Raw genomic sequence first — 27,580 nt, forward strand, 5'->3', positions numbered from 1 at the left:
CAGTATACCATCCTCAACAGTATTCTTTCCTGAACAGTATACCATCCTCAACAGTATACCATCCTCAACAGTATACCATCCTCAACAGTATTCCATCCTCAACAGTATACCATCCTCAACAGTATTCCATCCTCAACAGTATACCATCCTCAACAGTATTCTTTCCTGAACAGTATACCATCCTCAACAGTATACCATCCTCAACAGTATACCGTCCTCAACAGTATTCCATCCTCAACAGTATACCATCCTCAACAGTATTCCATCCTCAACAGTATACCATCCTCAACAGTATTCCATCCTCAACAGTATACCATCCTCAACAGTATACCATTCTCAACAGTATACCATCCTCAACAGTATTCCATCCTCAACAGTATACCATCCAGTATACCATCCTCAACAGTATTACATCCTCAACAGTATACCGTCCTGAACAGTTTTCCGTCCTCAACAGTATTCCGTCCCCAACAGTATTCTGTCCTCAACAGTATTCCATTCTCAACAGTATACCGTCCTCAACAGTATTCCATCCTCAACAGTACTCCATCCTCAACAGTATTCCATTCTCAACAGTATTCCATTCTCAACAGTATTCCATCCTCAACAGTATTCTGTCCTCAACAGTATACCGTCCTCAACAGTATTCCATCCTCAACAGTATTCCATCCTCAACAGTATACCGTCCTCAACAGTATTCCATCCTCAACAGTATTCTGTCCTCAACAGTTTTCCGTCCTCAACAGTATTCCGTCCCCAACAGTATTCTGTCCTCAACAGTATTCCGTTCTCAACAGTATACCGTCCTCAACAGTATTCCATCCTCAACAGTATTCCATCCTCAACAGTACTCCATCCTCAACAGTATTCCATTCTCAACAGTATTCCATTCTCAACAGTATTCCATCCTCAACAGTATTCTATCCTCAACAGTATTCTGTCCTCAACAGTATACCGTCCTCAACAGTACTCCATCCTCAACAGTATTCCATTCTCAACAGTATTCCATTCTCAACAGTATTCCATCCTCAACAGTATTCCATCCTCAACAGTATTCTGTCCTCAACAGTATACCGTCCTCAACAGTATTCCATTCTCAACAGTACTCCATCCTCAACAGTATTCCATTCTCAACAGTATTCCATTCTCAACAGTATTCCATTCTCAACAGTATTCCATTCTCAACAGTATTCCGTCCTCAACAATATTTCATCCTCAACAGTATTTCATCCTCAACAGTATTCCATCCTCAACAGTATTCCATCCTCAACAGTATTCCATTCTCAACAGTATTCCGTCCTCAACAGTATACCATCCTCAACAGTATTCCATCCTCAACAGTATTCCATCCTCAACAGTATTCCATCCTCAACAGTATTCCGTCCTCAACAGTATACCGTCCTCCACAGTATACCATCCTCAACAGTATTCCATCCTCAACAGTATACCATCCTCAACAGTATTCCATCCTCAACAGAATTCCATCCTCAACAGTATTCTGTCCTCAACAGTATTCCGTCCCCAACAGTATTCCATCCTCAACAGTATTCTATCCTCAACAGTATTCCATCCTCAACAGTATACCATCCTCAACAGTATTCTGTCCTCAACAGTATTCCGTCCCCAACAGTATTCTATCCTCAACAGTATTCCATCCTCAACAGTATACCATCCTCAACAGTATTCCGTCCCCAACAGTATTCTATCCTCCACAGTATACCATCCTCAACAGTATTCCATCCTCAACAGTATACCATCCTCAACAGAATTCCATCCTCAACAGTATTCTGTCCTCAACAGTATTCCGTCCCCAACAGTATTCTATCCTCAACAGTATTCCATCCTCAACAGTATTACATCCTCAACAGTATTCCATCCTCAACAGTATTACATCCTCAACAGTATTCCATCCTCAACAGTATTCCATCCTCAACAGTATTCCATCCTCAACAGTATTCCATCCTCAACAGTATACCATCCTCAACAGTATACCATTCTCAACAGTATACCATCCTCAACAGTATTCCATCCTCAACAGTATACCATCCAGTATACCATCCTCAACAGTATTACATCCTCAACAGTATACCGTCCTGAACAGTTTTCCGTCCTCAACAGTATTCCGTCCCCAACAGTATTCTGTCCTCAACAGTATTCCGTTCTCAACAGTATACCGTCCTCAACAGTATTCCATCCTCAACAGTACTCCATCCTCAACAGTATTCCATTCTCAACAGTATTCCATTCTCAACAGTATTCCATCCTCAACAGTATTCTGTCCTCAACAGTATACCGTCCTCAACAGTATTCCATCCTCAACAGTATTCCATCCTCAACAGTATACCGTCCTCAACAGTATTCCATCCTCAACAGTATTCTGTCCTCAACAGTTTTCCGTCCTCAACAGTATTCCGTCCCCAACAGTATTCTGTCCTCAACAGTATTCCGTTCTCAACAGTATACCGTCCTCAACAGTATTCCATCCTCAACAGTATTCCATCCTCAACAGTACTCCATCCTCAACAGTATTCCATTCTCAACAGTATTCCATTCTCAACAGTATTCCATCCTCAACAGTATTCTATCCTCAACAGTATTCTGTCCTCAACAGTATACCGTCCTCAACAGTACTCCATCCTCAACAGTATTCCATTCTCAACAGTATTCCATTCTCAACAGTATTCCATCCTCAACAGTATTCCATCCTCAACAGTATTCTGTCCTCAACAGTATACCGTCCTCAACAGTATTCCATTCTCAACAGTACTCCATCCTCAACAGTATTCCATTCTCAACAGTATTCCATTCTCAACAGTATTCCATTCTCAACAGTATTCCATTCTCAACAGTATTCCGTCCTCAACAATATTTCATCCTCAACAGTATTTCATCCTCAACAGTATTCCATCCTCAACAGTATTCCATCCTCAACAGTATTCCATTCTCAACAGTATTCCGTCCTCAACAGTATACCATCCTCAACAGTATTCCATCCTCAACAGTATTCCATCCTCAACAGTATTCCGTCCTCAACAGTATACCGTCCTCCACAGTATACCATCCTCAACAGTATTCCATCCTCAACAGTATACCATCCTCAACAGTATTCCATCCTCAACAGAATTCCATCCTCAACAGTATTCTGTCCTCAACAGTATTCCGTCCCCAACAGTATTCCATCCTCAACAGTATTCTATCCTCAACAGTATTCCGTCCTCAACAGTATTCCATCCTCAACAGTATACCGTCCTCAACAGTATTCCGTCCCCAACAGTATTCTATCCTCAACAGTATTCCATCCTCAACAGTATACCATCCTCAACAGTATTCTGTCCTCAACAGTATTCCGTCCCCAACAGTATTCTATCCTCCACAGTATACCATCCTCAACAGTATTCCATCCTCAACAGTATACCATCCTCAACAGAATTCCATCCTCAACAGTATTCTGTCCTCAACAGTATTCCGTCCCCAACAGTATTCTATCCTCAACAGTATTCCATCCTCAACAGTATTCTATCCTCAACAGTATTCCGTCCCCAACAGTATTCCATCCTCAACAGTATACCATCCTCAACAGTATTACATCCTCAACAGTATTCCATCCTCAACAGTATTCCATCCTCAACAGTATTCCATCCTCAACAGTATTCCATCCTCAACAGTATTCCATCCTCAACAGTATTCCGTCCCCAACAGTATTCTTTCCTGAACAGTATACCATCCTCAACAGTATTCCATTCTCAACAGTATTCCATCCTCAACAGTATTCCATCCTCAACAGTATTCTTTCCTGAACAGTATACCATCCTCAACAGTATTCCATTCTCAACAGTATTCCATCCTCAACAGTATTCCATCCTCAACAGTATACCATCCTCAACAGTATTCCATTCTCAACAGTATTCCATTCTCAACAGTATTCCATCCTCAACAGTATACCGTCCTCAACAGTATTCTTTCCTGAACAGTATACCATCCTCAACAGTATTCCATTCTCAACAGTATTCCATCCTCAACAGTATTTCATCCTCAACAGTATTCCATTCTCAACAGTATTCCATTCTCAACAGTATTCCATCCTCAACAGTATACCATCCTCAACAGTATTCCATTCTCAACAGTATTCCATCCTCAACAGTATACCGTCCTCAACAGTATTCCGTCCCCAACAGTATTCCGTCCTCAACAGTATACCATCCTCAACAGTATGCCATCCTCAACAGTATACCGTCCTCAACAGTATTCTTTCCTGAACAGTATACCATTCTCAACAGTATTCCATTCTCAACAGTATTCCATCCTCAACAGTATTTCATCCTCAACAGTATTCCATTCTCAACAGTATTCCATTCTCAACAGTATTCCATCCTCAACAGTATACCATCCTCAACAGTATTCCATTCTCAACAGTATTCCATTCTCAACAGTATTCCATCCTCAACAGTATACCATCCTCAACAGTATTCCATTCTCAACAGTATTCCATCCTCAACAGTATTCCATCCTCAACAGTATTCCATCCTCAACAGTATTCCATCCTCAACAGTATACCATCCTCAACAGTATTCCGTCCTCAACAGTATACCATCCTCAACAGTATTCCATCCTCAACAGTATTCCATCCTCAACAGTATTCCATCCTCAACAGTATTCCATCCTCAACAGTATTCCATCCTCAACAGTATTCTATCCTCAACAGTATTCCATCCTCAACAGTATTCCATTCTCAACAGTATTCCATCCTCAACAGTATTCCATCCTCAACAGTATTCCATCCTCAACAGTATTCCATCCTCAACAGTATTCCATCCTCAACAGTATACCATTCTCAACAGTACTCCATCCTCAACAGTATTCCATTCTCAACAGTATTCCATTCTCAACAGTATACCATCCTCAACAGTATACCATCCTCAACAGTATACCATCCTCAACAGTATTCCATTCTCAACAGTATTCCATCCTCAACAGTATTCCATCCTCAACAGTATTCCATCCTCAACAGTATTCCACACAAGGGTTGCTTCAATCTGTTTTACTACAAAGAACTTGTTTAATATTTGACCAAACTCATGAAATAGCAATAAGACGGTGAAATGGGGTGTTTTTTAGTGTGTTTGTGTGTGTGTGTGTATATGTGTGTGTGCATGTCTATGTATCTGTGTGTCTGTGTCTGTTTGTGCGTTTGTGTGTGTGTTTTGTACAGCTTTAGAAAACAGCCGCTCCTCCTCTGGCTCCACCCCCATCAATCATAGCCTGGTACAGCAGGCAGAGATGTGCCTGACATCCAGCTGATTGATTTATATCAATTTAACGTTCAGCACTTAGCATCTCGTCTCAATTTACTGTGCCAGCGATCTCCCGCCCCCCAATAACCCGCTACACGTTCCCCCCTGACGCCTCACAAACACACACACCTGCGGCCCTCATACCCACCTCAGGTAGCCTGAAGCCTGATGCTGTGGTCACAGAGCTGAAGAGTAATCTTCCCCCATGGAGAAGAGAGGAAGAAAGAGAGAGAGGGTAGGCACCTGACAGTGTCATAAGATGGGATTTGAGACCTCAATTCACCCCACTGTCACACACAGAGAGAGAGAGACATATACACACATCCTGCCAGACCCAAAGGTCCCCAGAGGCCAACCTAAAGACAACTGCTGGTCTTTAGAACATACCACTTAGAGACGAAAGTCTCTGTAGTGCTCTGGGGCGTTGTTGTCCTGCGCTGTCCTTAGAAGCCAGGTGAGAGAGATCTGACACTGATCTAGAGTCCCACGAGACCGCTCACAGACTCAAACAGACACACACACACTGTCGGGAAGGAAATAACTGCTAATTAGGAAGACTGGAGAGGAGGAGAGGAGGAAGAGCACCATTCCTTAGTGTCAAAGGAATGAGGGAACTGAGATTGGAAGAGGGGAGAGAAGAAAGGACAGAAAAGGGGAGGATGGCTGGAGGGCTTTACATATTAGAGATCTTTTGATGCATTGATTAGGACTGTGACTGAGACCCTTACAGTGTGGGGACAGCAGGAAAGAGACAATGATTTATTTTAAGAGGAGAGCCACGTCTCTCTCTCTCTCTCTCTCTTTCTCTCTCTCCCTGTCTGTCTCTCTCTCTCACAGATCTATTCAGAGGGAGGGATGATATGAAAGAGAGAGCGAGAGGAAGAGAGACAGAGAGAGATAATATGAGTGAGAAAGAGTGATATGATGAGACAGAGAGCGAGATGGGGGAGAGAGCGATGGGGGAGAGAGAGGGAGCGAGAGATAGGGTAGAGAGAGACAGAGAGAGATGGGGAGAGAGAGTGATATGATAAGAGAGAGACAGAGAGAGAGAGAGAGATGGTGAGAGAGAGAGAGACGGGGAGAGAGAGATGGGGAGAGAGAGTAATATGATGAGAGAGACAGAGAGAGAGAGATGGGGAAAGAGAGACAGATGGGGAGACAGAGATTGGGAGAGAGTGATGTGATAAGAGAGATACAGACAGATGGGGGAGAGAGAGAGAGAAACAAGGAGAGAGAGAGAGAGAGAGAGATGCCCCTCCACTCTCTGGACTTAATGAAATATTAATGAGGTGCATGGCTCCTTTCATCTTTGGTATTTTATTAGGATCCATCTAGTCTAGTGAAAGGGAGCGGCTCTTGCACTCCAGAGACCCAACAGACACCTATCAACAACGATGGCCGGCAGACAGACACAGACCTGCAGGCAAATTAGAGAGGAGGTGTGTGTGTGTGTGTGTGTGTGTGTGTGTGTGTGTGTGTGTGTGTGTGTGTGTGTGTGTGTGTGTGTGTGTGTGTGTGTGTGTGTGTGTGTTACTGTTTATTTCCAAACTGAAGGGAAAAGAGCACAGAACTAGGAACACAGTTACAAGTGTCTAATTTCTCTCTCCCTCTCTCTTTCCCACTCTAGACTCATCCTTCCGGTACACAGGTAGTCCAGACAGTCTGCGTTCCCGTGCCCCTATGATAACCCCTGACCTGGAGAGTGGGGTCAAGGTGTGGCACCTGGTCAAGAACCACGAGCATGGAGACCAGAAGGAGGGAGACCGAGGCAGCAAGATGGTATCTGAGATATACCTGACCAGGCTGCTGGCCACCAAGGTAACCCCCAGCTTACATACTTATCACACATACCATCACACTGCATTGTCTCTCCATATTTCAATCCTACTACAGTAGGTTACTTTCAGTTCCTGTGGTTATGTTTACATACATTTTACAAAGTGGCTGGGGAGACGGTTGTATGTTATGTATCCCGTGGCTATTGACAGACTTTTGTCTCCATTGGTTCTCTCCTATTCTTTGAGGAAATCAGTTGTTGTTGAGTGAGTTTATGTAAGTCTGAACTAGAGTGTTCATTGTTTTTACCCAGGGTACCCTGCAGAAGTTTGTGGATGACCTATTTGAGACGTTGTTCAGTACCGTCCACCGGGGTAGCGCCCTGCCCCTCGCCATCAAATACATGTTTGACTTCCTGGACGAGCAGGCGGACAAACACGGCATCCACGACCAAGATGTCCGCCACACATGGAAGAGCAACTGGTGAGGAACCTGAATGATGTAGAGTAGAAATGATAGGATGTATAATATAGGATGCAATGTGTATCAATGTGTATCTCTTAGTTATACAAAAGAGTCATGACTAAACTTTATCAGTGGATTCTGAGAGTGATTCTGACTGACCCATTTCTTTGCCCTCTCTCTCCCTCTCTCCCCCTCTTTACCTCCTTCTACCTCCCAGTCTTCCACTGCGGTTCTGGGTGAACGTGATCAAGAACCCCCAGTTTGTGTTTGACATCCATAAGAGCAGCATCACAGACGCCTGTCTGTCTGTGGTGGCCCAGACCTTCATGGACTCCTGCTCCACGTCAGAGCACCGCCTGGGCAAGGACTCTCCCTCCAACAAGCTGCTGTACGCTAAAGACATCCCCAACTACAAGAGCTGGGTGGAGAGGTATGAGTGAGACACAATATACACATGGTCATTTCCATGTAAAATAACCCATGAGCACCAGCATATGGAGTTTATAGGAGCATATTCAATTGGGTGTCAAATGAAAGCTGAGAGTATTTGTTTTCCATCCTAAAAATGTGGAATTAACAAAGGCTTTGATTTCTGGTCAGACAGATGGAAAAGGGGTCTTAGAAAAAGTCTTAAAACGTGTTAGAAATACATTAAAACACGATGTTGAAGTAAAGACCCCTGCCAACTAATATCAACACTTATATAATTTCAGAGAAAACCCACATATCTTTAAGATATTTTCTAAATTCTCTCCCTCGTGAGGAAGGAGGATAATAAAAGTTCACAGAAGTAACAAGTAAAGGTAGACCTACCACTTAGTTATAGTGGTTTTTACTAATATCAATTTTGTTTATGAATTATTAAGTGATCGGATTTCTGAAATTTCTGAAAAATGTATGCTATTGATACAATGGGAAATCATAGTAGTCCCAAACCACAATTGGGTTCACAAGTTAAGAAAGCACAGTATAGTACAGTATAGTATAGCACAGCACAGTATAATACAGCACAGTATAGTACAGTGCAGTATAGTACAGCACAGTATAGTACAGCACAGTGGAGGACAGTATAGTACACCATAGTACAGCACAGTATAATACAGTATAATATAGTACGGCATAGTATAGTAGAGCACCGTGGAGTACAATACAGTGGAGTACAGTATAGTACAGTACAGTGGAGTACAGTATAGTATAGTACAGTATAGTACAGCACAGCGGAGTACAGCACAGCACAGTGGAGGACAGTACAGTATAGTATAGTACAGCACAGTGGAGTACAGTATAGTACAGCACAGTATAGTACAGCCCAGTGGAGTATAGCACAGTGGAGGACAGTACAGTATAGTACAGTACAGTATAGTGCAGCACAGTGTAGTACAGTATAGTATCGTACAGTATAGTACAGCACAGTGGAGTACAGTACAGTATAGTACAGCACCGTGGAGTACAGTATAGTATAGTACAGTATAGTACAGTATAGTACAGCGCAAGTATAGTACAGCGCAGTGGAGTACAGTACAGTACAGTATAGCACAGTGGAGGACAGCACAGTGGAGTACAGTATAATACAGTACAGTGGAGTACAGTACAGTATAGTACAGTACAGTTTAGCATAGCACAGTGGAGTACAGCACAGTGGAGGACAGCACAGTGGAGGACAGTATAGTGGAGTACAGCACAGTGGAATACAGTACAGTATAGTACAGCACAGTGGAGAACAGCACAGTGGAGGACAGTACAGTATAGTACAGCACAGTGGAATACAGTACAGTATAGTACAGCACAGTGGAATACAGTACAGTATAGTACAGCACAGTGGAGAACAGCAGAGTGGAGGACAGTACAGTATAGTACAGCACAGTGGAGGACAGTACAGTATAGTACAGCACAGTGGAGTACAGCACAGTGGTGGAGGGCACAGTATAGTACAGTACAGTATAGTACAGCACAGTATAGTACAGCACAGTGGAGTACAGTACAGTGGAGTACAGCACAGTATAGTACAGTATAGGACATTACATTGGAGTATAGTACAGTATAGGACAGCACGGTGGAGTACAGTACAGTACAGCACAGTATAGTACAGTACAGTATAGTACAGCACCGTGGAGTATAGTACAGTATAGGACAGTACAAAGGAGTACAGTACATCGGAGTACAGTACAGTATAGTACAGCACAGTGGAGTATAGTACAGTATAGGACAGTACAATGAAGTACAGTACATCGGAGTACAGTATAGTACAGTATAGGACAGTACAGTGGAGTACAGTACAGTATAGTACAACACAGTATCGTACAGTATAGGACAGCACAGTGGAGTACAGTACAGTATAGTACAGCACATTATAGTACAGTATAGTATAGTACAACACAGTATAGTACAACACAGTATACTACAGTATCGTATAGTACAGTACAGTATAGTACAACACAGTATAGTACAGTATAGGACAGCACAGTGGAGTACAGTACAGTATAGTACATCACAGTATAGTACAGCACAGTATAGTACAACACAGTATAGTACAGTATAGGACAGCACAGTATAGTACAGCACAGTATAGTACAGTATAGGACAGCACAGTATAGGACAGCACAGTACAGCACAGTATAGTACAGCACAGTATAGCACAGTATAGGACAGCACAGTATAGGACAGCACAGTATAGGACAGTATAGGACAGCACAGTATAGGACAGTATAGGACAGCACAGTATAGTACAGTATAGGACAGCACAGTATAGGACAGCACAGTATAGGACAGCACAGTATAGCACAGTATAGCACAGTATAGTACAGCACAGTATAGCACAGTATAGCACAGTATAGGACAGCACAGTATAGCACAGTATAGGACAGCACAGTATAGCACAGTATAGTACAGCACAGTATAGCACAGTATAGTACAGCACAGTATAGTACAACACAGTATAGTACAGTATAGGACAGTTCTTACAGTAAATGTGTTTTTGTAAAATTATAAATTATTAAAATGTGTCCTTGTGCATAGAGTTTTGTATTTGTTGAACGTTGAAATAAAAGGTTTTTGTTTGGCACATATTTTAAGTCTGAGCACAATGCTGTTACCGTAGAATTGACCACATACAATTCTATATCCTTGTTTTATTACTCACACAAACTGTTTTGGTCCTGGATACACTTGCATTATATTAAGTATTATATATGTACTAGTAAAATGTGACTAATATGTAGAAAATGAGGCTCAACTTTCCAGGAAAGCATTGTGGTATAGAATATGTGCATGTTGATAGTGAGTGTCGCTCCCTGTATGTGCCTCCAGGTACTATGCCGACATTAACCGTCTGCCAGCCATCAGTGACCAGGACATGAATGCCTACCTGGCAGAGCAGGCCAGGCTCCACTCCACAGAGTTTAACATGCTCAGTGCTCTCAACGAGATCTACTCCTATGTCTCCAAATACAGTGAGGAGGTGAGTCCTGACACACACATATATATACACACACACACACACACACACACGCACACACACACACACACACACACTGCAAGGATGGACATTCTAATAGGCTAGGCTACAATCCTATTAACCCATCTATTCACTCAAGGCTAGTTAAAGGTCATTCTTAACTCATTTAGAGTGTTTCTAGAACTTTCAGAAAGGCCAAGTTTCTCTGATTTGATGCTATTCTTAAAAATAACCATACTCCCCACTCTACCACATCACATAACCCATCCTAAGTGCCATATGTCCCGGGCCAGTGAGAGCTGTAGCAGACCTGGCTGTGGGTGTATGATATGTGGAGGAGCGACAGGAACAGCAACTGTACAAGCAGCTCAGCATGCCGCCCCATCCCCTGAGTGGTGTGAAGGAACACAGCCATGTTCTCTCCCTCTCTCTGTGGCTCTCTGGAGCAGAATCAAGATGTGGCAGACCATTTGTCTCAGATCACAGGGAGAGTGAAGAGGGGGGTTGAGGGAAAGAGAGGGGAGAGATGGAGAGACAGAAAGAGAGTTAGAGAGACAGACAGAGAATGAGGGAGGGCAATGTGAGAAAGAAAGGGAGGAGAGAGAGAGATTTAGGAGGAGAGAGAATGATTAGGGGAGGAGGAGAGAGAGAGAGAGAGAGAACGTGAGAGAAGGATGGAATAATGGAACAAAGAAGTGACGGAGAGAGGCGAAACAATGTGGAGAAAGAGAATGAGAGAAGAAGGAGAGAGAGGGGAGAGAGAGAAGGAGAGAGAGAGAGGAGAGAGAAAGAGAAAGGTTTCTGTAATGGAGACATTCCGGCTTTAATGTCAGCAGCTCCTCTGGGAGCCATTAGTCTGACCTTTATATTAGACCACATTCACAAGAATTAGGAGCCCACTCTCTCTTCTCTCTCACTTTCTTTTATTTTTATCTTTCTCTCTTCCACTCTCTCTTCTATCTCCTCTTTCCTCCCTGCCCTATAAGAGCTTGAAGCTGCTGTAGCTAGAACTAGGGCTCACTTTAACTCTCTCTCTGTAAACCTCTCATAGACCACCTCTTTAACTCTCTCTCTTTTATCCTGTCATAGACCACCTCTTTAACTCTCTCTCTTTTAACCTCTCATAGACCACCTCTTTAACTCTCTCTCTTTTAACCTCTCATAGACCACCTCTTAAACTCTCTCTTTTTTAACCTCTCATAGACCACCTCTTAAACTCTCTCTTTTTTAACCTCTCATAGACCACCTCTTTAACTCTCTCTCTTTTAACCTCTCTTAACTCTCTCTCTTGTATCCTGTCATAGACCACCTCTTTAACTCTCTCTCTTGTATCCTGTCATAGACCACCTCTTTAACTCTCTCTCTTGTATCCTGTCATAGACCACCTCTTTAACTCTCTCTCTCTTTAAACCTCTCATAGAGGTTCCACCTCTTTTATTGCCACTCTCTATCCTGCACTTTCTTCTCTCTTTGTCTCTTCTTTTACCTCATGCTCCTTCCCCACTCTAACTTTCTTTCTTTCTCTCTCTCTCTCTCACACACACACACACACACACACACACACACACACACACACACACACACACACACACACACACACACACACACACACGCCCTCTCTCTGTGTCTCCTCTCCCTGTCTCCTGAGTGCTTATGCCCTTATCTGTAGCTGTCGGGGTTGTTTGTTCCTTGCCTGACTCCTTGTACGGCCCCTCTATGAACGGGCTAGAGCAATACTAAATGGATTAGGGAGATGGTAGACAGAGGGCGGGAGCTGCACCTGCATACAGCACAGCAGATTAATAACAGAGTGGTATGAGGAGGAGAGGCTCCGCTGGGCTCTGCTCTGCCAGCCTCGAAGAGCACTTAAGCAGCTGAGAGCGAGACAACAGGCAGGGAATCTACTATGGAACAGATTGCTGGAGCTATGTACAGACTGCCAACAGACCCTAAGAGAAACTAGTCTTCATTAATGTCTCCATAGTGTGTTTAGCACAATGCCTACAATGCTTAGTTATGGCAACACAGTTTATTCCTGGGAGGCATATCAAGCTTTATCAGCCCTTATTCTTGTTCAATGAACCACTGTTCACATAGAATACATTTCTGTCATATAGAAAAAGGAGAGATTTGCTGCATTAGCATTGATCCATACCTTGGATCGATGTCACTGTGTGGCATGTGGCCCATACCTGTGATCTTATTGAGTAGTATTTTTCCTGTTTGATACAAGCACATGAAAAAGCCCCGCCAGCCACCGCAATGTCACGCTGATGTACATACAGCATGTCATGACTGTGTGACACTGCAGACAGCAGAGAGGAGACCCTGTCGGATTCCCCTTTGAACAAGACTTGAGAAATGCCACATTTATGGAGAGAGAAAAGCATAAGATGAAACTGAGAAAGGGCATTACACAAGTTGGATTCATCGGTTTTGTGTTACCATCTCCAACAGAGACAATGTTATATTCATTAAATAAAAAGCACACATGATCCCACCCATCCAACAGACAGTGAAGTCTGGACCTTTTGCGTGCTAACTGGCACAGACCAGAGTCATATACTCAGCAAAAAAAGAAACGTCCCTTTCAAAGATAATTTGTCAAAATCACAGACTCTAGGCAATTAAGGTCAGAGTTATGAAAACTTAGTAAAGAGGCCTTTCTACTGACTCTGAAAAACACCAAAAGAAAGATGCCCAGGTCCCTGCTCATCTGCGTGAACATGCTGCAAGGAGGCATGAGGACTGCACATGTGGCCAGGACAATAAATTGCAATGTCCGTACTGTGAGACAGGGAGGCAGGACGAACAGCGTCCTCACAGTGGCAGACCACGTGTAACAACATCTGCACAGGATCGATACATCCGAACATCACACCTGTGGGACATGTACAGGATGGCAACAAGAACTGCCCGAGTTACACCAGGAACGCACAATCCCTCCATCAGTGCTCAGACTGTCCGCAATAGGCTGAGAGAGGCTGGACTGAGGGCTTGTAGGCCTGTTGTAAGGCAGGTCCTCACCAGACATCACCGGCAACAACGTCGCCTATGGGCACAAACCCACCGTCACTGGACCAGGCAGGACTGGCAAACAGTGCTCCTCACTGACAAGTCACGGTTTTGTCTCACCAGGTGTGATGGTTGGATTCGCATTTATCGTTGAAGGAACTTTTATGATTTTATGGTTGGTTACACCGAGGCCTGTACTCTGGAGTAGGATCGATTTGGAGGTGGAGGGTCCGTCGTGGTCTGGGGCGGTGTGTCACAGCATCATCGGATTGAGCTTGTTGTCATTGCAGGCTCATCCTGACATGACCCTCCAGCATGACAATGCCACCAGCCATACTGCTCGATCTGTGCGTGATTTCCTGCAAGACAGGAATGTCAGTGTTCTGTCGTGGCCAACGATTGGAGAGTGGAGGGTGAGGGCTAGGGCCATTCCCCCCAGAAATGTCCGGGAACTTGTAGGTGCCTTGGTGGAAGAGTGGGGTAACATCTCACAACAAGAACTGGCAAATCTGGTGCAGTCCATGAGGGGGAGATGCACTGCAGTTTTTCATGCAGCTGGTGGCCACACCAGATACTGACTGTTAGATACTGACTGTTACTTTTGATTTTGATCCCCCCGCCCCCCCCCCCTTTGTTCAGGGACACATTATTCAATTTCTGTTAGTCACATGTCTGTGGAACTTGTTCAGTTTTTGTCTCAGTTGTTTAATCTTGTTGTGTTCATACAAATATTTACACATGTTAAGTTTGCTGAAAATAAACACAGTTGACAGTGAGAGGACATTTATTGTTTTGCTGAGTGAATACTTTATTAATGTCATTCCTTACCATTCAGTCAACATTGGCAATGTTATACAGATGTAATTGAGCATTACATCAGCATACCCACCAGCAATTGTCTATATGTTCTATTTGAAATTTTCTTGCAGACTATTTGCATATGAAGGGTCTTTGCAATTGTGGCTTCCGGGTTAGAGTGACACTAAATCATGTTGTTGTCCTGTCTCTAACCCCTCCCAGATCACCATGGCACTGGAGCAGGACGAGCAGGCTAAGAAACAACGTCTGGCCTACAAGGTGGAGCAGCTCATCTCAGCCATGTCCCTGGAGAGCTGAGAAAGACCACGGGATTAGACGACTGAACCGACCTGGGATGTCCATCAGCCACCCAACAAACAGTCCCGATACTCACCGTGTGATGGACACCGAACCACCACGGGACATTTTTACATCCACAAACAAAGAGTTTTGTTTTTATCTTATTTTCCTCTCGTGCCATATTGCCACCACCTGGCTAAAAGACGCCATAGTCTCGGGAAACATGGATGGTCATGATGATGATGATGTAAGGTGGGACGACCACACCACACACCTCCATAAAGGCTACATGGCATTTTTCTTTCCAAAGGATATTATTTTTGTGTTGTGTGTGTGTATAGCCCTGAAGGAGAGGTTTGTTGAGAGACAGAACAAACAGAGGGGAGATCTTATAGTCAGATACACTCTCCGTCTGCTCAACTCACAACAGAGACACTGAAAGAAGAAGGAGAAGAGAGATGGAGGATAAAGACTTCTCATGTTTGATTCCAGAGATATTGTTCCTGAGTTTTGCTTCCAAATGTTTATTTTTGTATGTGTACATTTTGATTTTATTGGTTGCAGTTGAGCCATCTTCCTCTTGATACATACATGGACATTGTTGTACTGTACAAAGTCAAAGGTTGTGTTATAACACATGTTATAGGGTGGTGTAGCCATCAGAAAGACATGGTGCTATGTCATGTCTTGTCCTGCTCTCTGTTCTCCTCAGACAGTATTACCATTCCTTATCAACATGAGACTCGAGACCAAGTGGACAGAACCCAGCTCTGACTGTAACCCATCAGCCCTGTACAGAAACCAACCAAATGCATCCTCATCGTACGAGAGCGAACGGAACTCAGAACAGGCGACCTCTGGAGGGGTCAAAGTTCAACCAGCATGCTTATCAACCCCAAACCCCTTTACCCTGTGTGATAAGAGAAAATACACAGGTCCACAGAGTATGTTGGGTATAAGGACAAAACAACAACCAGCACCATACTGGTTTGTATAAGACCCTCCTCAGCAGTAACGTCATCTGTATGTACTGTAGGTTCTGTTTCATACATGTCAATGTATGTGAATGTACAAAAGCAGATGTGGGTTTTTCTTTTTCCTTTGGGTTTGTTTTTCTAAACAAAATGGAGTTAGTTGAACAGAACTCTATAATGTCTAAATAGATGGCTAACTGAACATGTACTGAAAATTCATCCGTCCTAGTCCTTTGCCCCACTCACAATGTTTCACCTGTTACCAAATCTCTATCTCTATCATAGGAGGGTGTGTACTATGCCGTCTGTATTGTAGGCGTCTTTGCCGTGGCTACGCTGCCCTTAACGTACAAATACCATAATATACTGGAGACTAGATTCTAGAGGCCTGCCAAGATGGGGACTGAGGCCGTCCGGCCGGTGGCAGCGATAGTGAAAATACTCCGTAATATAACCATTGTTTGTATCGCTTTTGGGGATCAGATCAAGTGTGTGTGTAAAACTTGCATGCATCGTATCACATGTCAGAAGAAGTGTTTTCAAGGTCTATCTTTGTTTTTTAAGTGCCAATGGATCAGGCTAGCTGGAGATGGCCAGCAGCTAAATGTTAGCAGACGTTAGTTTTCTACCCAACCAGTACACCAACAACAATGTCTTTCTAAAAGATAGTAAGAAGAAGCCTGTGTGGGTCTAGTTTGAGTAAGTGCCAAAAGATCCTGTCATTTAAAAATGATTCACTGATGTGTCCAAATCGATTAATGCTTTACAGAGGGAGCCAGCCACGCCCTCAAACTGAAGTAGAGTCTGTAGAGAGGTGCTCATGTAACTGGAAGCTAGTGAACAGGCAGCAGGTACGAAGGAAGGTACTGTAGTAGGCTCAGGAGAGACACAACTCCGTATAATAGTTACTAGTAATAGTTAAGAAGAAATATCTCAACCGCAAGCATGGACAAAAGAGGATAAACACGTCAGACATAATGCATGTTACATTACCAGGTAGATCTTTGGTAAGATTGGATTGTCCTGTACCAAACTTAACCCATTCATGAAAGGATATATAGACTGACTTCCAGTGAGGAATTAAAGGGAACCTGTCAAAGCTGGATGACCACATACTGTAGATTCACTCTGCTGGATTAGTGACCACCACCATTCTGTTTTCTCCAGACTTTGATGTTTGCTCATTGTTTACATCAAGTACTTGAAACTAGGTAGTATTAAAGGTGTACAGTACAATTACATTATTTATGGATGGAGAAAATATAACACCAATGTTGATGGATGAAAGGTGCTTATTTTTTTCTCTGCTGCCTTAGAACTCCAAATGAACCAACCATAAAACCATAAAAGTTCTCCTGATTCTTCTTCACCACTTCAACACTAATCTGCAGCCTCTGGTGGCTCCATTTTGTTGAATTTGACACTGTCCTTTTGATAAGGTACCTGGGCTGCCACGGTGTGTGAAGAAGTGAAAAGGTGAAGAGGTTATGACCTGGTTCTGTACAGGAAGGTGGGCGGTGATTCAGTCATCTCGCCAGAGCTGTTTGAAGAGTAGAGCTCAGTCAGAAATGAGAGAGAGAAACACCTTCATTTTTTTCTACTTTTTCTCCCCAATTGGTAGTTACAGTCTTATCCCATCGCTGCATCTCCCGTACGGACTCGGGAGAATCACCGGTCGAGAGCCATGCATCCTCCGAAACACAATCCGGCCAAGCCGTACTGCTTGGATAACCTGGAAGCCAATCACACCAATGTGTCGAAGGAAACACCGTACAACTGGCGACCGTGTCAGCATGCACTGCGCCCAGGCCGCCACAGGAGTTGCTAGTGCGAGATGGGACAAGGACATCCTGGCCAGCCAAACCCTCCCCTAACCCGGACGACGCCGGGCCATTTGTGTGCACCCTCATGGGTGTCCCGGACGTGGCCGGCTGCGACACAGCCCGGGATCGAACCCGGATCTGTAGTGATACCTCAAGCACTACCGATGCAGTGCCTTAGACCGCTGCGCCACTCGGGAGGCCCTGAGAAACCCCTTTAGCTCTGGTTTCCTGCTTTGAAGCGCTTTGATCGGAGTGTAGTTGTGTGATCAGGAGATAGATGAAAAACACATCAAAACTGGTAAAGAGAAATGCAGTGAGACCACATGATTGGCATGGTATTAATATCTCCAGCCAAGGGGGGTGGATGGGTATAGGGAGAGATGTGGGGGGGGGGTCTGTTGGCCCCCTGGTAAGCAGTAACTACTCCTGCTCAACACAAATACTGTGTCTATAGGTGCACTCTAAATATAGACACAGACACTCATGCTCAAATGTACCTTGTATATTGTTATGCTATATTCTCCATAGTAGTAACAGATTAAAGGCCCAAGGCAGACATTTTTATCTCAATATCAAATCATTTCTGGGTAACAATTAAGTACCTTACTGTGATTGTTTTCAATCAAAATGGTCAAAAACAAAACAAAATAGCTTCTCAGCAAGAGCAATTTCTCAAGCAAAACTCCATCCCACCAAAACAGGCTGAAATTACAGGCGGTCTTTTCAAACAGCTCTTACACTTAAAGGGTGTTATCATATTTTTCACGATTTAACAGTATTGATCCACCTCATGTTTTTGACTGCACTGGGCCTTTAAAGGAAAAAGTGGGATTTGACTTGAACTAAGTTTGCTTTTCTCTTAAGGGATCTTTATTTAATGTTCTGTTTTTGATTTGTCTTTATTTTCATGAACTACCATTCACTGTTTTTGCTTCACTGTTCTTAAAATGATAAATCGAACCTTGTCTTTTGGTCAGCATGCCATAACACCAATAGAAAATACATTTCACACATCGTATTATTCCTTATCAAGTCTTAACTCACATCTGTCTGCGTCTGACGTTTTGTGAAAGAGATTTTAATTGATTTTTTCATACTATACACTTTTGTATTTCTTGGGAGATGATGACATTCAATAAGAATTTCAAAGGTGAATTTTTTATAATTACGTTTGTTTGACATTCTGCAGCGCAGAATTGAATTTCACAGCCAGTTAATGGTCTCTGAGACGTGTTGCAGTTGATACACTTTGGCGATAGAATATTATAACACAGCGACTTCGTTCCCACTACAGAAGACATGAGACCTAATTGAAGAAGATTGTGCACTTTTCTGCTCTTGGCGCTGTAGGTGATGTAGTGATGGGTTTACTGGTATGTTTCATTACTCACAGAAAAACAATAATTATTCAACCTTTTTCTTTTCTCATGTCAGTCGGAGGAATTGAACATCAGATTAGTAATATTCTCTTCATGTCAAAAATATCACGGAAAATGAAATGAATATCCTTCTTCCATTCTAAACACAACACAATGTAGACAACCCTTTGTAGACACTGGAGTTCTGTAATATAATCAATACAAATGATGACAATGATCATAATAATGGCTGTCCTTGTTGTTTTATAAAAGTGTTGTGAAAATTGTAAGAAGGTTAAAAGTATTTAAAGAAATTGTTCTTGTGTTTTTTTTTATTTGCTTTGGTTTTGTTATGATAATATATTATTGTGTACCTATTGTAAATATGAAGCACACCTATTTTGCAAGCCAAGGATTCACTTTGTACTGTTGTTATATATAAATAAACTTTGCTGGTTAAAAAACACATAGAGCTGAAATACACTGCCTTGTCTGATTGACACGAGAAGAAACTAATTGCCTCTGAGAATCAGACTAGGAGAATCCTGGGCAAGCATATTGCATGTATTAGCTACAGTACGACAGGTACAGGCAGTCATAAGTGGTAGATATTAGGTCTGGGAATTGCCAGGGACCTCACAATACGATATTATCATGATATATCGGTGGCGATACGATATGTATTGTGATTCTCATGATTCCATATGTGTTGGCCCAGTACATCACTGGGACAAGCTTCCTGCCATTCAGGACCTATATACTAGGCGGTGTCAGAGGAAGGCCCAAAAAAATGTCAAAGACTCCAGTCTCCCAAGTCATAGACTGTTCTCTCTGCTACCGCACAGCAAGCGGTACGGGAACACCAAGTCGAGGTCCAAAAGGCTCTATACCAGCTTCTACACCCAAGCCATAAGACTGCTGAACAATTAATAAAATGGCCACCCGGACTATTTACATTGACCCCCCCCCCCCCTTTGTTTTTACACTGCTGCTACTCGCTGTCTATTATACAGTGGGGAGAACAAGTATTTGATACACTACCGATTTTGCAGGTTTTCCTACTTACAAAGCATGTAGAGGTCTGTAATTTTTATCATGGTTACACTTCAATTGTGAGAGACGGAATCTAAAACAAAAATCCAGAAAATCACATTGCATGATTTTTAAGTAATTCATTTGCATTTTATTGCATGACGTAAGTATTTGATAAATCAGAAAAGCAGAACTTAATATTTGGTACAGAAACCTTTGTTTGCAATTACAGAGATCATACGTTTCCTGTAGTTCTTGACCAGGTTTGCACACACTGCAGCAGGGATTTTGTCCCACTCCTCCATACAGACCTTCTCCAGATTCCTTCAATGATAAACGCGAATCCGACCATCACCCCTGGTGAGACAAAACCACGACTCGTTAGTGAAGAGCACTTTTTGCCAGTCCTGTCTGGTCCAGCGACGGTGCGTTTGTGCCTTACAACAGGCCTACAAGCCCTCAGTCTAGCCTCTCTCAGCCTATTGCGGACAGTGTCCCACAGGTGTGATGTTCAGATGTACCGATCCTGTGCAGGTGTTGTTACATGTGGTCTGAAACTGCTATGACGATCAGTTGTCCGTCCTGTCTCCCTGTAGCGCTGTCTTAGGCGTCTCACAGTACGGACATTGCAATTTATTGTCCTGGTCACATCTGCAGTTATCATGCCTCCTTGCAGCATGCTTAAGGCACGTTCACGCAGATGAGCAGGGACCCTGGTCATCTTTCTTTTGGTGTTTTTCAGAGTCAGTAGAAAGGCCTCTTTAGTGTCCTAAATTTCCATAACTCTGACCTCAATTGCTACCATCTGTAAGCTGTTAGTGTCTTAACGACCGTTCCAAAGGTGCATTTTCATTAATTGTTAATGGTTCATTGAACAAGCACGGGAAACAGTGTTTAAACCCTTTACAATGAATATCTGTTATTTTGAGTTTTACAAATTATCTTTGATAGACAGGGTCCTGAAAAAGGGACATTTCTTTTTTTGCTGAGTTTTTATATATACATATTTGTTTGGATTTAGGAAAAAAAAACGCTTAGGTGGCCAGCCCAGGGATTTAAACAGCAGATATAACCATGAGAATGATGCCAAACATTGGTGAAATTCTTGGCTGGGCAGTTGAAGTAGCTACTGTGGTAGATTTCCAGAGTAACCACTCCACTATGAGCCCTTGCCCCAAGCTAGCTGACCCTGAATCAGTCATTAGCCATTAGTCACAGGGACCAAAGGGCTGCTATCTCATTCATCCCTTTTAGCTCAGGTTAATCCTGGGATGCAATCTAAACCCTGGCCACAATGGACACTCACACTGTGGCTAGCCGCTTAGCCGCTAACAAGATAACCCATCAATGAACACTCACATTGTAGTTAGACTCTAACGAGATAACCCATGCCTCTACTATGTGGAAGTGCAACCATTTGTCTTCTTCAGGCAGCAACATTAGCTCAGGCTGCACAATCCGACACACCATCGAGGCGGGAAGAATCACATTAGAATGGTAATAGATGCCCCACCGGGGGTGTCCTTAGAGGGCTAGTCTAAGGCTGAGGTTGACTACGCTGCTCCAGTTTAACCCATCACCAATACTAGTGCCTGAAAGGGCGTAGGTGGGCTGTAGCATCAAATATTTCAGAATCTTGTAATGAATCTAACTGGGGAAGCAGGACTTAAACTGGCACATCTCTTAAATGCAACCTTCGAGCAGGATATGAACCAGCTCTTGATTGCTAAATAGCACAGATTGTACCTCTAAACCTCCATGAATAAGCCCCTCCAACCCACATGGTTGGAGGTCAGTGTGTCTAATGTATGATTAGCAGGCAAGGCCGATGTTCAGTACATGAAGTCCACAAGATCCTTATGATCCTTCATCAATATTGAGCCAGATTGTAACTGGACAGACAGGCTAATCAGCTGGTGATGGCTGGATATTCATATTTAAAAGCAGGATTTCTTACACTTTGCATAGGTATTTCACTCATTCTGCACATTTCATTTTCTGATTGCAAAATATTAGAAACAATGCATCCGAATCTGTCTCAATCACATTAGATGAAATCCTCCCCCAGAGGCAATCCTGTGGTTTGGTCCCTAACAGTTAGAGATATGGTCCCAGGTCATAGGTTCTGATCTGGCTCTGTGCAACTGAGAGCTTTGGCTGAAGGTGAGGTGTCAGTGTCGGAAGCTCTTGTCTGATGCTCAGACACACTTTATCCCCCATACCCCATCACAATATCCACCAGATCCAAGCCACCCAGCCCTAAATGTATCCCCATTCCCCAGAGCATGGGCTGTTCCTGTATTTTCTTCAGGGGAGGGACCTAGACATACTGTATCCCCCATACCCCAGCCAAAACTCCAACCTCTGTCCCCCATCCCCACGGCGGCCACCCTTGCCCCAGTCTTATTCCCCATCCCCAGTTCCCTACCCCACCCCTATTCCTGCCTCCAGTATTTACTTCAAGGGAGGGATAATCCCTGCAGTGCTGTAATCCTGTACTGCTGAGACCAATTCAAACCCATATGGGACTTAATGCCCTGTAATGCCTTTACAAGGATGATGTATAAAGCTGACATTCCATTCGTTCTGGGTGGGATTCCCTGCTAGGCAAATTTTGAAATAATTAATGTAAGTTGGTAGAAGACGTAGGTTAGGTTATTTCAACCCGATTTTTGATGTATGGGTTATTAACTTCAATATGAAACAAAACCAGCCACTTCTACTCTCTGTGCCTTTTTTAGCTATTGTCATACAACTTTGGGTTGTTATTGTTCCTTTGTTGGGGTTGCATTGCCTTGACATCCTAATTCAGGGTTGCCTTGGAGCATTGTGGCATGGTGTACCTGTCACCTGCCTGCCACCTATCCTTTCAAAGCCCGAGGGCACCGTGCCTGGATCACCATGTGTTGTTGATAATTGTATATTCCACTGACACTCAGAATTACTGCTGAAAGTTTGGTGCATGACAGCAAACCGAACAGCTAAGACAAAGTTTCCTGTGTGTATTCCATGGCTCTCAGTTAAAAGCATTCAGATTGTTGAGGGCTTTTTGGAAGTGGATCTGGCCTGTTTCACTTTGCATAAGATTCCTCCAGCTGCAATGTCCATGGCTATCAACTCTCACTATCAGTCAGAATGGAGGATAGGTCCCTGGTACCTTAGGGAAGGATTTGTTAGAGGATATAAGAAGGCTCTTCCTCATGAAGCTCCCCTCTCACCTGTCACAGGGATGGAGGAGGAGAGAATGAGAAATGTGGAGTGACAGACTTGGAGAGAAAAGGACAAATTGAGAGGAGAGGAAAAGGGGAGGCAAAGAAAGATGGAGTGAGTGGAGTGAAAGGAAAAAAATTGTCAGGGAGATGAAGAGATAATGATTTGGAAAGTCAGAGGAAGTGCCGGAAGAGAGAAAAAAGGCAGCAAGGAGGAAGAGAGAGTGAGGGAGAGAGATAATCCAGGTGTCATTAGTTGTTGGCACAAGGTCTATTTATAGTATTGTGTCCAGCTGATGTCTACCACTCTCAGTGTGTTCTCCAGCCCTCTCGGTCCCTCTTATAATTTCTACGGTTACTCTCCTGGCTGGTAATAAAGATAATCACCTTAGATTTCCTTCATGCCTCATTTCTCCCGCTGACTGGTCGCTACAATACAGAAAGGTTCTAGTCTAGCCTGTCTCTCTCTGATTGATTCTCCACAGCCAGGCCTTATCAGTAGACTGCTTGGCAGGCCAGGTGAGGGCCACGCCATATACAAACACCAGAAGAGACCGTTTAGTCAGAGTCTCAGAGAGACGGTACGCGATTGGCCTCGGATTAGCCTGGATCGTTTGATGTGGTCATGATGATATTATGTGGGTGAGACACAGGCCAGATGAGATCTGGTACTATGATGGGCTAGCAGCTGGTGTGTAGTTAGTCCCCGAGCTAGGGGAATATAGGGACACTGGAGGAGGTTTGAGATTATTTAAACTTTAAATGGCTGCCAGTTGGAACACTAAACCTCTCATAAAGAAGAAAGCAACATGGCCTCCAACAGTTCTGTCAAAGGAGTTTTGACTTATTTGATATTTTGAGTTACATGCTCTCATAGAGCTAGGCCTGTTGATTTTAAGTGTCACTAGAAGCCCTTGTTTTGCCCAGAAACCCTTTGTGTTGTCTTCTTGCCTATTTATGGTCCCGGTGCCTCCGTGGTCAACCCCAGGCTACACAACAATGCAGATAAGTGTTCTAGAGCTATGGACAAGTTTTCTATCTTGTCCACACACACAATTCCTCTCCTTCCCTATATGAGCCCAACATGTCCTATGCCCATAGATGTAGCTCTTTTTTACTCCTTCCTTCACCATTTGCTTTCAATCCTTTATTTCAACCATTATCACTATTTGCTAAACACAGCCTGTTGCCCCCCCCCCCCCCCCCCCCCCCCCTCCAATATACTGTTCAAAGCAAGCCATCTGTTACATAAAATGTGAGGAATACATCTAAACCCACCCCTCCTTTTCTCTTTCTATTTATCTCCCTCTGTCTCTCTTCCTCTTCCCTCACTCTTTATTTCCCTTGTTCCCACTATCCTTTCTCACCGTGCTCCCTTGGATCCATTGTCCAGAGAGAGTGAACGTGCCTGGGGTAGCAAGGGCTCGCTTTCGGCATACTTCTTTCAGAATTATTAAAGGCTGAGGAGTTTCTGTGAAATTAATATTTTATGTAGAGGAACGGAGCGGAGCGCTCTTCCTTTCCCCCAAGCCCAGAACAACTCTTCAGAGGGGTTGAGGTGAGACGTCACACCCCCTTGCCTCCACCCTCACCACCACTACAAAACTACAAACACCCCATCCATACCTTTTTAGTAGAATTACATTCTCCACACATAGGAAGAGATGTGCTTCTATGAATGTATACTGTACATTACACATTGATACATACATGTACTGGTCCAGTTCTTCTAGTTCAACTGCTTTGAGAGCAGGTTTAGGTTGTATCTGTTTTTTCTCTCACGCACACACACACTTTCTCTTCTTCCCTCTCCAGTTCTTTGTTCACTACCACCTACCATGTTATCTGTGTCAAGAATATTGATGTGTTTCTAATTCTAAGCCATGACGCTCTGATTCTAGGATATAATACGTATATATAAATATATAAGCTAAAACTGCCTGATGTTGTATGTTTGTGTTGAGTGACTGTTTGGAGAGAGCATGGAAGAGCTTTGGACTGGACTTTTGATTCATTGAATGGCCACAAGAGTACAGTATTGAGCAGGCCAAAAATGTCTCTGCTTTCTATCAACTGCAGTTTAGTTTCAGAAACCTAGTCTTACAGTGTCATCTTGTGGCTAACTCAATAATAGCCCCTATTTGTAGTCAAATTCACTAATGTATCACACAATATGTTCTGGGTGGCAAAGCCTGAATGCAATGAAACCAAACCACACAGTAAAACAAAGTATGCTCATGTCACGGTTGTATTGAATGGTTGTCAACGGTCAACCTCAGCCTCATGTCATAGTGTTATAGCTCATTAGAACATAGCACATAAGGAGTCTGCAGTGCAGATCATCTAAAGTTAATCTAACATTGGACTGCTTAGACGGCTGACTGACTATACAGTATGACTTACTTAATTGTAGAGAAAGGGCTCCAAAGATGTATCCATCCAGCAGTGTGATATAATCAGAGCCGTCTGGGTTCTGCTTAATGAATTAATCCCACAAGCCTGATCTGAGCCGAGAACTTGAGAGGAACCAACATGGTCCTCAACGAGGACTTCTCTGAAGCTGTGTGCCAGAGGCGGAAAAAACGTATCCCAGCTATGACAGCTGCCAGAGAGCATGGGAACATTGCTTACATCAGCTAAGACAGTGTGATTGTCCACCCTCCATCCCAAAAGCCTGTGAGGAATGAGAGAGCCAAGCATAAAGGTCAGTAGCTACAGTCACACACACAAAATGTTTTACACACACATTTATTAATCTCCGATAAAATAAGGAAAGGCCTAAGAGTAGCCCATATTAATATGTAGCCTTAGAAATAAGGTTCATGAAATCAATAACTTGCTAACATCGGATAAAATTCATATACTGGCCATCTCTTAAACACACTTAGATAATTCCTTTGATGCAGCAGTAGCAATATAACATCTACAGAAAAGACAAGAATGCCTATGGGGGAGGTGTTGCTGTATATGTTCAGAGCCATATTCCTGTAAAATTAAGAGAGGAACTCATGTCAAAATCATCTAAATCCTCTTCTTTTGGGGTGGTGCCATAGACCACCAAGTGCTATTGACAATATGTGTGCAATGCTTGATAATGTGCGTGACATTAACAGAGGTCTATTTTCTGGGTGACCTGAACATTGACTGGTCAGCAACTACTGTAGCTGTCCTCTCGAGGGGGAGCTTCTAACTGTAATATGACCCAGCTCAACCAACTATAGTGCATACCAATAGTGTTGGATCTGTGACATTCACTTATATTGATCATATCATAATGCTGCAGAGCTTTGCTCCAAAGCAATATCAGTTTCCATTGGCTGTAGTGACCTTAACATTGTGTCCATAACAAGGAAAACCAAAGTGCCAAAGTTTGGGCCTAGTGTAATTTCTAAGAGATCATATGAAATATTTTCTCAGAACTTTTGTTGAAGATGTAAAAAATGAACAGTATGTTGGTCTGATGTGTATGAGGAAGGGAATCTCGATGCAGAACTGGAAGTATTTATAAAACTATTAATGCCAATTGTTGACAAGCATGCACCTGTTTAAGAAACTAACTGTGAGAACTGTTAGAGCCATCTGGATTAATGCTGTTTTACATCACGTGCCCTTGCATGGTTGGAGAGGTATGTATCCAATAGAATAGAAAGTGTTCTTCAATTGAAACTTCTCTAACATCAGAAATATACAGCGGAGTGTACCTCAGGGCATTCTGGTACTGACTGCAACTCCTTATGTAGAGTGTGGAATCATCCGCATACATAGTCATTCTAGCTTTGTGTAAGACCAGTGGTCTTCTTATTGCTTCCACTAGATATCAAAAGTCTGCATACATAGTCATTCTAGCTTTGTGTAAGACCAGTGGTCTTCTTATTGCTTCCACTAGATATCAAAAGTCTGCATACATAGTCATTCTAGCTTTGTGTAAGACCAGTGGTCTTCTTATTGCTTCCACTAGATATCAACAGTCCGCATACAGACCAGTGGTCTTACACAAAGCTAGAATGACTATGTTTGGGGATGATTCCACACTCTACATAAGGAGTTGCAGTCAGTACCAGAATGGGTGATTAATAATAAACTGA

The 27,580-nt window shown here is 43.2% G+C and overlaps 1 protein-coding gene across 1 annotated transcript in view; it reads left to right on the top strand.

Moving 5' to 3' along the window:
- The window catches only part of LOC110531229 (plexin-A2-like), a 435,878-nt gene extending 416,145 nt beyond the window's left edge, over positions 1-19,733 (top strand). The window contains exons 28-32 of the mRNA XM_036988562.1: positions 6,919-7,109; positions 7,381-7,550; positions 7,750-7,962; positions 10,839-10,989; positions 15,022-19,733. Of these exons, the coding sequence (XP_036844457.1) occupies positions 6,919-7,109; positions 7,381-7,550; positions 7,750-7,962; positions 10,839-10,989; positions 15,022-15,117 (821 nt within the window). The 3' untranslated portion in view covers positions 15,118-19,733. The remainder of the gene's footprint in view (positions 1-6,918; positions 7,110-7,380; positions 7,551-7,749; positions 7,963-10,838; positions 10,990-15,021) is intronic.
- Positions 19,734-27,580: the final 7,847 nt, after the last annotated feature.

This window comes from Oncorhynchus mykiss, chromosome 9, assembly GCF_013265735.2.
Source record: "Oncorhynchus mykiss isolate Arlee chromosome 9, USDA_OmykA_1.1, whole genome shotgun sequence".
In the NCBI taxonomy this organism is placed as follows: domain Eukaryota; kingdom Metazoa; phylum Chordata; class Actinopteri; order Salmoniformes; family Salmonidae; genus Oncorhynchus; species Oncorhynchus mykiss.